At 36.1% G+C, this 12,977-nt stretch overlaps 1 protein-coding gene and 1 pseudogene across 2 annotated transcripts; both read left to right on the plus strand.

Moving 5' to 3' along the window:
* Positions 1-1,520: 1,520 nt before the first annotated feature.
* On the plus strand, positions 1,521-7,034 carry LOC107768889 (putative methyltransferase PMT5; annotated as a pseudogene).
* Positions 7,035-7,216: 182 nt separating this feature from the next.
* On the plus strand, positions 7,217-10,600 carry LOC107768890 (14-3-3-like protein GF14 iota). Of its 2 annotated transcripts, none has more exons than XM_075221820.1 (7): positions 7,217-7,408; positions 8,422-8,728; positions 8,883-8,970; positions 9,227-9,336; positions 9,651-9,785; positions 10,036-10,112; positions 10,196-10,600. In XM_075221820.1, the coding sequence occupies exons 1-5, from the start codon at positions 7,336-7,338 to the stop codon at positions 9,766-9,768; spliced, it is 696 nt and encodes a 231-aa protein (XP_075077921.1). In that variant the 5' UTR covers positions 7,217-7,335; the 3' UTR covers positions 9,769-9,785; positions 10,036-10,112; positions 10,196-10,600. The 2 variants fall into 2 exon arrangements, with proteins under 2 accessions (XP_075077921.1, XP_075077922.1); XM_075221821.1 differs by lacking the exon at positions 7,217-7,408 and adding an exon at positions 7,780-7,894.
* The last annotated feature ends 2,377 nt before the right edge of the window (positions 10,601-12,977 follow it).

Consider the following 12,977-nt stretch of genomic DNA (forward strand, 5'->3'; position numbering starts at 1 on the left):
GTATGACGGCATGAGTATAGATAACCCAATAGTATAACGAATGTATTTTTAGACCATTTTTAAAAGTACAAAGGTATATTTGAACCTTCGCCGTTAAAAAAAAAAAAGGCTATGATAAAAAATTTCTTATTTGTATTGATTTTGATGGACAGACCCATTCGATAACATATATTTTCACCGGCAATAATAATAGTTCAATAAACTAGACGATGTATATCCAAGTTGACTTGAATAAAAAATACGTAGATTTTTATGGGTAAAACATTTCCTAAAGGTCTTGAATGGAGCCAATCGAAATTGATCCAATATAGCAACACGACATGATCATTAATAAACAAATGAAATAACAGAAAAAAAGTATAAAGAAATAATTGTTTCCACATTATAGAAAAATCTCACGCATCCGTAAAAAAGCTGTCCCCTGTCTCTCTTTCATTCTCTCTCTAATTGTCAATGGTGAATCCAAATTCTGCATAGTCATCTTCAACCCATATGTATATATAACGGAATTATAGACACTCTCAAAATTTATACACGCAACTTATCTGACATTTACCTGGTACTCCAAAAACCCTTATCATTTGCTCAGTTAATTATCATTTTAAGAACAATAATGGACCTTATATATGTTGCAATGTCATTTTCTTTTGTTTGCAATTGCATATGGATCTGATCTGAATTTGAGATCTTGTTTCGAAATGCTTAAAATTTTGGAGCCATTTTCTGCTCCATTTTTCTCTTCTTTATTTACATGTTGAAGTTCTTTTTTAATTCTTTAGCTTTAGAGAACCCCATTTGTCTTAAAAGACAGATAGTTGAGCTTTTAAATGAAATGGGTCTAAATAGAATAGATTATAGTGGATTTATATAGCTGATCCTAGCTAGTTTGGAATTGAAGCATTGTTATTGCTGTTGTTATTTTGTGTTGATATTTTCTGTGGAATGGTGTTTTATTGAATGTTGAGCTGAGGACCTAGTTTTAGAGAACCCCATTTGTCTTAAAAGACAAATTATTGAGTATTGTAATGAAACAAGTTTTAATTAAAGTAAAATAGATATAGCCGATTCATATAGTCGACCTTAGCTAGTTCGGGATTGAAGTGTTGTTATTGTTGTTGTTGCTGCTGCTTTGTTTTCTTATTACTATTGCTGTTGTAATTTTTTTGTTGTTTTGTGGTTGAATTTTTATGTGGGACTTGGTGTTTTTCATTTGCAGGTTAATCTGAGGGCCTGGTTGCTGCATTTGAGTTCTTTTAAAGTAAATTGTGATAGTTGTTTCAGAGTTGTCATTTGCTCGACTGTTTATTTGTGGCGTCTCAAGTTTATTTCACGGAGGATTTTACTGATCTGAAATTTCTTGTTTTAGTTGCGGATTGGGCACTTCTGGGATCAAAATTGTATTGGTCCTGTGATTCTTTTTTGTGTATGATTATTTTGCCACGGATTGGGAGTTTTATATTTATTCTTGAGGAAGCTTTGATAGTGGTCTAACTCATGTTAATTAGGATTTAGAGGACGCAAGATGATACATACGGGAGATGTTACCTGATGGTAGGTTATAGCTTTCACAATTTTTGGAGATTCAGGTTGTAACAGTAATTAGCACTTATTGATCCTCTCAAAACTTGGGTTTAAGGCAGTTCTTGCGGAAACTTGTACATGAGAAGTCATTTGTTCACTAAACTATCAGTACTTTTCGGCCATAAACCGCCGCTGAGCTGGTTACTCTTGTGTCTTGTCAGTATATTTGTGCTAATAGCTTTGTTAGGATCAACTTCAAGTTCCTTTGACGCTGTGACCTCCTCTTTAACGCCTGACATCTATACGAGTTATAGAAAGTTAAAGGAGCAAGCGCGAAGCGATTATTTAGAGCTAAAGAGCCTTTCTCTGAGAGCCAATTGGATAAAGGACATTGGGTTTTGTGGCAAGGAAAGAGAGAACTATGTGCCTTGTTATAATGTATCTGCAAAGTTGTTAGCTGGATTGAAAGATGGGGAGGAGTTTGATCGAAACTGGGAGTTATCACGCGAACATCCACATTGTTTGGTTCGTCCTCCTAAGGACTTATAAGATTCCTCTGACGTGGCCAACAGGTAGGGATATCATATGGAGTGGAAATGTGAGGCTAACCAAAGATCAGTTCCTTTCTTCTGGAAGTATGGCAAAAAGGTATAATTAATTAAATGAACTTGGGATGATTTTTCTCTTTTTCTTTCCCTGAAGTAATCTTTGAAAGGTCAAATTGAGTATTTAACATGTTAGTTGGATGAAAGCCTATGTATTAAGTCTTCGACCTCCACTAGGTGATGCTGCGATAAAATTTTTGCCTGCTTTATAATAGGCTTTCTTTTTTCTTTTTCCAGACTAATGTTACTGGAAGAGAACCAAATTTCTTTCCACTCAGAGGCTGGTATGATGGTTGATAGTGTCAAAGATTACTCTCACCGTATTGCTGAGATGATTGGGCTTGAAAGTGATGCAGAATTTCTTCAAGCTGGTGTAAGTTAATCTTTGTTATTCTTTCCATAATATACTCTCGCTTTCCACTTTTCATTCGCTTGCTGGTTTCTCAAGAATCAACACATATGCTCCTAACATGCAAGTCCGCTTCATTATATTGGAACTAGGGTATGGAACCGTTCTTGCACTATTAGAATATAAGAATTTTGTTCTCGTCTGAATAACAGGTGCACACTGTACTAGATATTGGTTGCGGCTTTGGTAGCTTCGTTGCTCACCTACTCTCGCTGAAGTTGATGGCTTTTTGTGTGGCAGCATATGAATCATCTGGTAGCCAAGTACAGTTAGCACTTGAGAGAGGACTTCCGGCAGTCATAGGCAACTTTTTTTCGAAGCAGCTTCCATTTCCATCGTTGTCTTATGATATGGTTCATTGTGCTCAGTGTGGAATCATTTGGGATAGCAAAGGTATTGTTTATTTTGAGGAACTGTGGGTTGCCAGCTGTTTTCTCATAATCTTTATATGCATACTTATCTGAGCTGCAGGCTGCATAAGCATTAATTTATCTATCGTTTGTTTCATTAGGTACTTGCAATGTATATAATTGTGATTTTCTCTCCAGTTTGTTTTTGTAATTTATTCGCAAACGAGCATTCATCCTCTAATGTCTATTATACAATAAATCTCATATTATTGTTGAACCATCTCGTTCTTTTTTCTTTTTCAAATATAACAATTAACAAGTTGCGTTATACTACCTATATGGCTCCATTCTGTTTGGTGATCCTGCTGATTGTTATCATCCTTTTTTCAAAATTTTGCTATGAGCTTGATCCCTCTCCCTCCAAAGCAGAATTGCCAATTGCAGCTGCCCTGAAGGTAAGACCATCTCTTGGATGTGGGATGGTTAACCTTTATTACTAGGTTGGAGCTTAAATAGATCTTCCCTTTTAGGAACACCTTCACCATTCCTAATATAGGAATGCACTGCAGGGTGGTGCTTGTTAAATTTTGTTTTCTATTTTTCCTATTAAGGAAAAAGATAAGACTGGTTGTTTCTTTTTGGATCCCTCAACAACTGTCAATTTTTTATACCTGAGCTTCTGTTAAATCATGAACATGAATTCAATAGCATGAAACTAATAGTGATTTGACAAAACAGATGGACTATTTTTAGTTGAAATAGACCGTGTACTCAAGCCTGGAGGTTACTTTGTTTTAACCTCACCCACAACCCGGCAGCAGCAGGGTAGTTCCACTAGTGCAAAGACGGGAAGCATGTCTATTCCATTGGAAGAGTTGACTAAAAAGCTTTGTTGGTCTCTTTTGGGACAGCAAGAAGAGACTTTCATCTGGCAGAAGACAGTAAATTCTCACTGCTATATAGCTAGGTAAGGCCAATGAGAGCACTAACCTGAGGAGTTCATGTACTCCTCCCTCTAAATTCTGTTCATAGCTTCACTGAAGCTATTTTTTGTTTCAATTTATTTTAACTAAAAAACGTCAATGTGAAGAATAGTAATCTAGATGAAAAGGCACTATCCATTTCAGAGCTTGAATCAGTAAACAAAATACCGATTAGAATATATGATCTTAGGAAAAAATGTTTTTTCTTCCCAACCCCTGCCAGTCTTTTTTGCAAAGCAGATACAAAGAATTTTCCTATAAACAAACTTGTTCTAATCGTACTTGATATGTGCTTTGATAACTTTGAAATGATTCACAGATCTGCAGTCGTAAATTAATCATCATATGTCCTCCCACTCCCCCTCCACCCAAACCCAAAAAAAAAAAAAAAAAAGTAAAAATAAGAAATCTTCTTGTGCTGAAACTATCATATACTTGTCTTCCGTTTTCGTTCTCCTTTTTTTGAAGATATAGTTATACCTTTTCATTATTTCTTCCTCTTAACCTCCAATAGTGATCTTTTACATTTTGGTGTAGCAAGCAGTTTGATATACCTATTTGTAAAGAAGGGGACATGCAATTATACTACCAACCGCTTGCACGGTGTATATCTGGGACAGGCAGTAACCGGTGGATTCCAATTCACGGAAGATCTGGTCCTCTGAACTCAACTGATATTGAAATTCATGGCAAGTATTTTATTTCTGGTTAAAATGGATTTTGTGGCTTTTTCATTCATTCTCCAACTTTCGGCTATTTGTACACTTCATTCTAGCAATCATTCATTGCCTGTGTTTTGCTCTTGGACAGGAGTCCATCCTGATGATTTCTTTGAGGATTCAGAATTCTGGAAATCAGCTTTGAGAAATTATTGGTCTTTGCTGTCACCCTTGATATTCTCTGATCATCCAAAGAGGCCAGGTGAAGAGGATCCATTGCCTCCATATAATATTGTGCAGAATGTCGTGGACATGAATGCACATTATGGGGGTTTAAGTGCTGCGTTGTTGGAGGCAAGTAAATCAGTATGGGTGATGAATGTTGTGCCGCGTAATACACTTCCTCTCATACTTGATCGAGGTTTTGCTGGTATTCTGCATGACTGGTAAAGCCATTATCTTTTATATTTTTAAGACTTGCAAAGACATATATGCAATAATTCTACCAAAATAGGCAATATGGATATTTCCTCTACTTTTTCTTAATTGGTAGTGAAATATTCTGGTGTATTTTCTTATCAATCAGCTTTTCAGTCAGATTGTTATAGTGGAAGAAAATTATGGCACATTCGCCAAATGAATAACAATGATATATTTTTTGTAATGCTTGTGTTTGCAAATCACATACATAATATGTAGAATATTTAAGTGGGTTTAACGATGCTGTAATATAACCCCTATTCCAAAATTCTTGTTCTTTTACATATCGTGATTTTTTCTTGTTCAAGTTGCATGAATTATTATATTTTCAGTTTGCTTACATTTTCATCCTTTGAATTGATGATTGATGGCATTATAAATCCGCAATAAGATTTAGTAACTAAAATGGGAGGTCAAGACGATAGATGTTAGGAAGAAGTTTTGTTATCTCAATCTTATTACCCTTAACCAGTGAGAAGGGTTGTAAAACCATCTCATAATCTTGGTACTTCATGTGATTTAAAATCTTTTGGCATCTGTAGAATACTGATTTCACAATTATGATTGCAGTTATTTCTCAAAAAAAAAAAAAAAAATTTATGGTTGCAGTATTTTCTAAAGCTTGAATGTTCTACTCCAGAAAAGCCATCAGTTATGTTGCATGTGTGAAGATAAACTTATAGACAAACGGAAGAGCCAGAGAAATTTAAGGCTTGTACTTGTTCTATTCAAAAGAATATTATTGTTGATACTTGTTTCTTGCTTTTCCCTTAATTTTTCATGCATTAATACAGCTTAGTAGCTTGTTTTTATACAGTAATACTGAAGACATTTAGTAATGGAATGAAACAGGCCTGAACAGAGCAGAATGGATGTAGAGGATTTATATAGGCGACATCTATTAAATTAAGCTTAGTTGATTGAGTGACCATGAACTCAGCAATTTCTTTTTAAGTTAATGCTTGAAGGATTCTGGTAACGTACTGATAACAGTGCTTTCAAAATTGGGCAGGTGCGAACCGTTTCCTACATATCCACTAACATATGATCTGCTCCATGCGAATGGGCTCCTTTCGCACATTGCTTCACAAGGTTGCAGTATGCTTGAACTACTTCTTGAGATGGATCGTATTCTGCGATCTGAGGTAATATTGTATTTTCTCTCTGTGCTGTGCTCTTTAAAAATCATCCAGCTTACTCTTCCTTTGCGCTGACCTTGTCAATCTCGGTTACACTTTCTTTTTCCTGCTCTAGTTGACTCAACACCTGAAGGTGTTACTCGTCATGTTTCATGATTCCTTGCAGTTTGTACAGGTTTTGACATTTAAATATGAATTCTTGATAGGGTTGGGTTATTCTTTCTGACACATTAGGCCTCATAGAGAAAGCACGCATGTTAGCCACACAAATCCACTGGGAAGCTAGGGTGATTGACCTCCAGAATGGAAGCGACCAACGGCTACTTGTATGCCAAAAACCATTCACGAGAAAGTGATTTTTCTGGAAATTAACACTTCCGCCAATCCTACGATTGTCCAGTCTTCATCAAAATCATTGTCCATTCCTTTTTAACACGGGCGACTCTCCAAAAATCCACCAGAAACGAGGAATACACGTGACATGTTGAAGTGTGAAAGAAGTTTCCATTGTGATATGTCTGTTATGAAGTGGAATTTATTTGATCTTACCAGGCCACAAGCTGCCTAAAGAGCTCTGAATCTCGGCGTTCTTTCAAATAGATCATATGTCAGCCTGCAGAGATACAAATACAATTTATTTAGGACCGTAGATTAGAAAAAAGATGTGCAGAGTTAAATGTTAGTTGTATAGAGTTAGTTAACTTTAATTTAACGTCTCTCAAAGAAAATATTTGAAAGACAATAAACGTACATACGACTAGGAAAAACCAGTACGTATTACATATGACATGTTTAAATGGACAGTTAGCCAGACTCCAATTTGTTTGTGAGTGAGGCTTACTTGTTGTATAGACGATGAGTGAGATCGAAGATAGAATCCAGATGTGATCCGTAGGCTACGTGAGTAAAAGTGTATGTTAAATCCCGAATTTGGCGTAGTAACAACTGAACGGTAGAGATATAGTCATCTTCCCACAACTCTCTCCATGTTGTAACTGTCGTCCTTCTTATTATCCATCCCCTTCCCTTTTCTGTGTTGACGTCCCTTCTTCATTCCCCCATCCCGGCCCCTCTCCGTGTGTTCTATACCAAGGAGAAAGAAGAATTGTGATTGGAACTATTAATCTTTCTTGGCATTAGCCGTTTACAACAACATCAACATCCTTTATCTTGTTTTGCTTGAAGAAACATGTCGAAGGAAAAGGAAAGAGAAACCCATGTTTACACGGCTAAGCTCGCTGAACAAGCTGAACGTTATGATGGTTAAATTCATTTCTTTGCCTTTCTTCATTAATTTAGCATTCATATCCGAAGCCCCTGGCCTGTCTAATCCTTTGATTTTCTATACCTGCATCAAGAATGTATCTACGAGCATGCATTTGTATTGGTAACTTATTATATGTTCATGTATCATTTTTCTTTGATTTAATTTCATTAAATTATGGAATCACCGTGCTTGTTTTTTTACATGAATAACATCATATACATATACTCAATTTTCCTCCCTTTCTCCTCTTTCTTTGTTTGTGCTTCTACTTGTGTCCAAATAGAGAATGGACACGACTCTCCCTCTTGCTAATCCAAATTGGCAAGCTGTTCTTAGTACTGGGGAAATCTTTATGTACTCCTATAATGCAGCTTTTTTCTACTATAATGAATTTGTGCTTGTTTATAGGTCAAAACATATTGATCCATACTGCGTTTCAAAGCTATCTAATCCAGTTATAAGTCTAGAAGATGTTAAACACGTAAGCAAAGTGCCAATCTTTATGCAATTTAGGCTCTTCTGATAATAGAAATTAAAAGAACTAACATTTGACCCCTTTTCCTGGTAAAAGTCTTCCACTCGAGAATTCGATTTATCATCAACTTGGATTTGCAATTAGAACATATTGATCTTAGTTCATTAAGGGCTTGATAGTAAAATCCTGATCTGTCGATTGGTTCTTTTATTGGGTTGAAGGGCATATTTGTTGCCTGGTTCAGAGGTGCATCTAGGCGAGATCTATGGGTTCAATTGAATCCCTTGCTTTCTACTTAAAATTTATATACATAGGCAAATTAAAAAAAAAAAGAAGTTAAAATGTATACATTTAATAAGATCACATTCATTCTGAACCTGCTAACTTCCTCGATTCGCCTTTGGCCTAGGCAGGTTTGGTGTTTGAGAATGCAAAACCACAAATTTGACTTTGAATCATCTAATGGGAATCAGATATAAGTGTGTTTGCACTATTGTTCTGTTTGGTAACTTCAGATTCATATTGCTTCTCAGAAATGGTTGAGAGTATGAAGAAAGTTGCAAAACTCGATGCTGAACCGACTGTGGAGGAAAGGAACTTGCTTTCTGTTGGTTACAAGAATGTTATTGGAGCTCGAAGGGCTTCTTGGCGTATTATGTCCTCCATTGAGCGGAAAGAGGAGTCGAAAGGGAATGAGAACAATGTGAAGCTGATTAAGGGATATCGTCACAAGGTAGAAGAGGAGCTGTCCAAGATTTGTCATGATATACTAGAAATCATAGACAAACATCTAATCCCATCTTCTGGCACCGGAGAAGCTACTGTCTTTTATTACAAAATGTAAGGCAAATGTTTAACAATCCATTCTAACTGTTTTAATCAAAATGATTCATACAAGCTTATGATCCAGTTCTGAGGTTCTTCATGATATCTGCATTTATTAAAAACCATGTTTTATAATCTGTGTATAACTTCTTTTCGGTATCCTTTTCAGGAAAGGTGATTATTATCGTTACCTTGCTGAGTTCAAGACTGATCAGGAAAGGAAAGAGGCTGCTGAACAATCATTGAAGGGCTACGAGGCAAGTTATTCTAATTTGAGTTTAAGTTCTATGCACTGACGGTTTAAAACATATTTACATAATCACATCACTTATAAGATAATTACAGGTAAATCTCTATATAGTATTAATTGGTAACCATAATAGGTTAAACTACACTGGTTGTTTTAGAATTCTTTACAACGTCAATGTATATAACTTAAATTTTTTTAATTATGTCAATTGATGCACATTAAATTGGGTACATTTGAGAGTTCTCTTGTTTTGTATTCTTCAGGCTGCTACGGCCACTGCAAACTCTGATCTCTCTTCAACACATCCAATCAGGCTTGGTCTTGCTTTGAACTTCTCTGTGTTCTACTATGAGATCATGAACTCTCCAGAAAGGTACCTCCCTCTGTTTCAATTTAGACTTTCCTTATTAGTCTGTTCCAAAAAGAATTCTACAATTGAAAATAAATCAACTTAAAACTCTATTTTACCCTTGATGAGAAAATTTTATAACCATACAAATGTAATGACCCCACAAAGATTTTAAGACTACAAGTTTCAAAAATTTCTTTTTTTTTTCTTAAATTCCGTGTCGAGTCAAACTAACTCATCTAAATTGAAACGGAGGGAGTACAATTTTTGACCACTGAATATCTCTGGATATGTTTCTTGTTCTCTTGATGATGTGAACTGACAATTCAAATTTCCAGGGCATGTCACTTGGCTAAACAAGCTTTTGATGAGGCAATAGCGGAGTTGGACACTCTAAGTGAAGAATCATACAAGGACAGTACCTTAATCATGCAGCTGTTGAGAGACAACCTCTGATTTGCCCGAAGATGGAGGTAACAATTATCTAAATGTCTGTTTTAGGATTATGGCAATCTATTGTAGCTGTAGTTGAGGAGAACTCAAATTGATAGATTTGTTAAATGTCTTTCTCAACTTTACTTTACACCTTTGATTTCTCTGTACTGAAGGAACCAGAAGAACTCTCTGAATTCTACTTTCCCTTATGCGCTGGAAAAATAGCTATGAAAAATAAATGAATATAAAGATTCCTGGAAACTAGATTGAATGTTACTGTTTTTGCAGCTGAAGAGAATTCGAAAGCAGCAGAACCTCCTCAAAAAGCAGCAGAACCGCCTCAAAAAACAGAAGATTGGCCTCAAGTGAGTCTTTAACTTGATCTAAAGCCAACTTTAGAATCATCATCAATTTACACTTGCTAAAATTGACTTTTGTTCGTTGACAGCATTAATGGAGTCTCAAGGAGAGACATGACAGGCAGTATGCTTGAGAAATTCCCTCAGCTATCTTAGAGACTATAGCGCGTGCATGATTTTGCAATGCCCCTACCAGAAGAAGATGCATTTATTAATTTGATTGAGACATTTTCATTTCCTTCCATTTTTTCCTTTATTTATCTTCTTTGGTGGAAAGTGTTATTCAACTTGATCTTTTTCAAATGAGTCTTAGTCTTTTCTTAGATCCTGGATTTTGTTCAGGGACAGGCCAATCTCTTGAGATTATGAGTTAATTTCATTTGAAGGACAAAAAAGGAGGATTTGCTGAAAGATTTTGATCCAATCCCTCCGTATTATTACTTACTGTAATTGGATAAAGTTAATGATAATGAAGAACAAAATTGATGCTAAAACGTTATTCCATTTGAGTAGTCATCCTTCGATGATAATGCTATAGCTGGATAATGTGCTCTATGGTTGGAGATGTATTAGAGTGGATGAGACGAGAGACAGCTATCATGCATGTCATGGTTCCTGCAAAAAAGTTTGTTTACGGTGAAAGTACAAGAAGGGTGAATTGTAACTAATTTTAAAACTTATTTGACTTAGAAGAGATTTAGTCGACTAATCAGCAGGTTTGATTGACGATGAAAATAAATTGCAAGGAATTTAAAGGCTGAGAACACAAGAGTGTTATACCGGTTCAGTACCGGTGTGGTACCTACATCCAGTTCCCTTGGGTCACAGGGGTTCTTTTAGATCTTCAATGGTTTGTTACAGTAGCAGTGATTTTATGGATCGTTTACCACCAACGATCTTCAGCAACAATGTTTTATAAACTTGACATAACTTTTGTTTTGCTTCCTAACACTTTCTATCTTTTGAGACACTAGTAAACTTAGGAATACAGTGTTTGTGCTAAGAACTAGGAAGACATAGAAAACAATGGTAAGTTGCATAGTTGAATTCTTGAGTCTACCAGTCTTCTTATACGAGAGTCTTGAGTAGCCATTTCAGATTGACCTTTGATTGAGGCACAAAATATTCTAAGCGTTTTTACCCAAGGGGTGCCTCCGAATCCTGCTCAAGAGATGGGTTGGATTCATTTTCGTCCTTCCTTTTCGTATTCATAATTAGGGGAATGATTTGTGGCTTGACTTGATCGATCAATCTTCAGAATCTCCAGATTCCAAATCAATCCTTGAAGTAGGGACTGTCTTCCTATTGCAATTGCACTTGATCTTGTTTCCTTTTTGATGGCCTTGACATCCTTTGATTTAGCATTGTCCTTGCTGAATTTGATCTTGTTTCCTTTGTGATATCCTTAACATATTGACTTTCTTTGATTTAGTACTGCCCTCCTAATTTCCTGCAATTAAATAGATACAGTTAGATTTGCATTATTGTCATCATTGAAACTTAGGTGTAACAATCTCCCCTTTTTTGATGATGACAATCAAAAAGAGTAAACAAAGTATAATTCCCTTTCATATTTTCATATCTTAAAATGCGTGCTCCTCCTGAGTTGTTACCATGTACTGAAGTGTTGTTCCCCCTGAGTTGTTGCTCTGTTTTACTCATCACGTTTATTCCCCTTTGACATTAATTAAAAAGAAAGAAGCAAGTGCAGATAGAACAAACATAACAGAGTAGATACTGAACATAGTAGTTAGGGTAGCAGATGTTATGCCTTCAGCAGAGGCACATGGTGATGGTTCTTACAGACCAAAGAAAAAGTAATTAACAAAACAAAAATAAACAAAGATCAAAAAGATTGTTTTAAACACACACATACAACTGCCTTAGTTCCTCCCCAGAAAGTATTTCAAGGTATTGATCACTTTGGTGCAGAAGAAGTCATAGGAGGTTTCAACTTCTTTGGTGATTTTGCCCATCTTCTCTGTCATGGAGTTGAATGCCCTTATTCCTTGCCTCCTTGTGGCTCCCATGTCCATCCTGAGTTTAGCCACATCTGTACCTGTTTCTTTGGTGACTTTCCTGATCTTGTCCACATATTCTTTCATTGCAATGAGCATGATTTTTACCCCATCTAGACTTTGTTGAATCTGCTGTAGGTTGTTGGTAGCAGTCGACTGAGGCACAGTTGGTTCAGTGGTTGGCTCAACCTGTACTGGAGTGCTTTCAACCTTGGCACGTCTGACCCATCCATCGTCACTTAAGGTGTAACCCATCATAGCAAAGGCTGTATTATCATAAGTGTTTGTAACGTACTTAGGGGTGAAAGGTGTCAAATTAACCTTTATGACCTCAAGAATATATAAGATGAGCAAGCCATAGGGTAAACAAGCAGCAGAAGAGGATATATCCCTGATACTTTCAAGCATATATTAACGAATCCACACAAACCAGTCAAGCCTTTTATTGTTCACAAGACAATAAAGAACAAAGATATCCATAGTAGTCAAAGTGTTGAGAGACCGAGTCCTAGGAAGTAGAGTAGTAAAAATCATGTGGGCTAATACGCGGTGTTCAAACTTAAGACTTTTAGGACCAATGTCAGGAGGGTTTTCAGACAGAAACATTTTTGTCTCTTCTAAAGAAACTTCAAAGTCTTTAGGCCAGGAGTTTTGCACAAAAACATCATAACCATAAAACTTAGAAGAAAAGATCTTTTCAAATTGAGAGGAATCAAGAACAATCCGAGTGCCTAGAACTATTGACTCCAAGTTATCTTTGTCATTAACAAACATATTTGCATAAAACATCCTCACAGGTTCTTCATACACAGAATTTCCAACAGTATCAAACAGAGGAGAAAGACGTTGAAAA

The sequence above is a fragment of the Nicotiana tabacum genome, chromosome 9, assembly GCF_000715075.1.
Source record: "Nicotiana tabacum cultivar K326 chromosome 9, ASM71507v2, whole genome shotgun sequence".
NCBI lineage: Eukaryota > Viridiplantae > Streptophyta > Magnoliopsida > Solanales > Solanaceae > Nicotiana > Nicotiana tabacum.

Excerpts from the sequence above, each read along its gene's own strand:
- LOC107768890 (XM_075221820.1), top strand. The coding sequence starts at position 7,336 with ATGTCGAAGGAAAAGGAAAGAGAAACCCATGTTTACACGGCTAAGCTC. Across the intron at positions 8,971-9,226 it reads AATCATTGAAGGGCTACGAG|GCTGCTACGGCCACTGCAAA; the intron begins GCAAGTTATTCT and ends TGTATTCTTCAG. Across the intron at positions 9,337-9,650 it reads ATCATGAACTCTCCAGAAAG|GGCATGTCACTTGGCTAAAC; the intron begins GTACCTCCCTCT and ends TCAAATTTCCAG.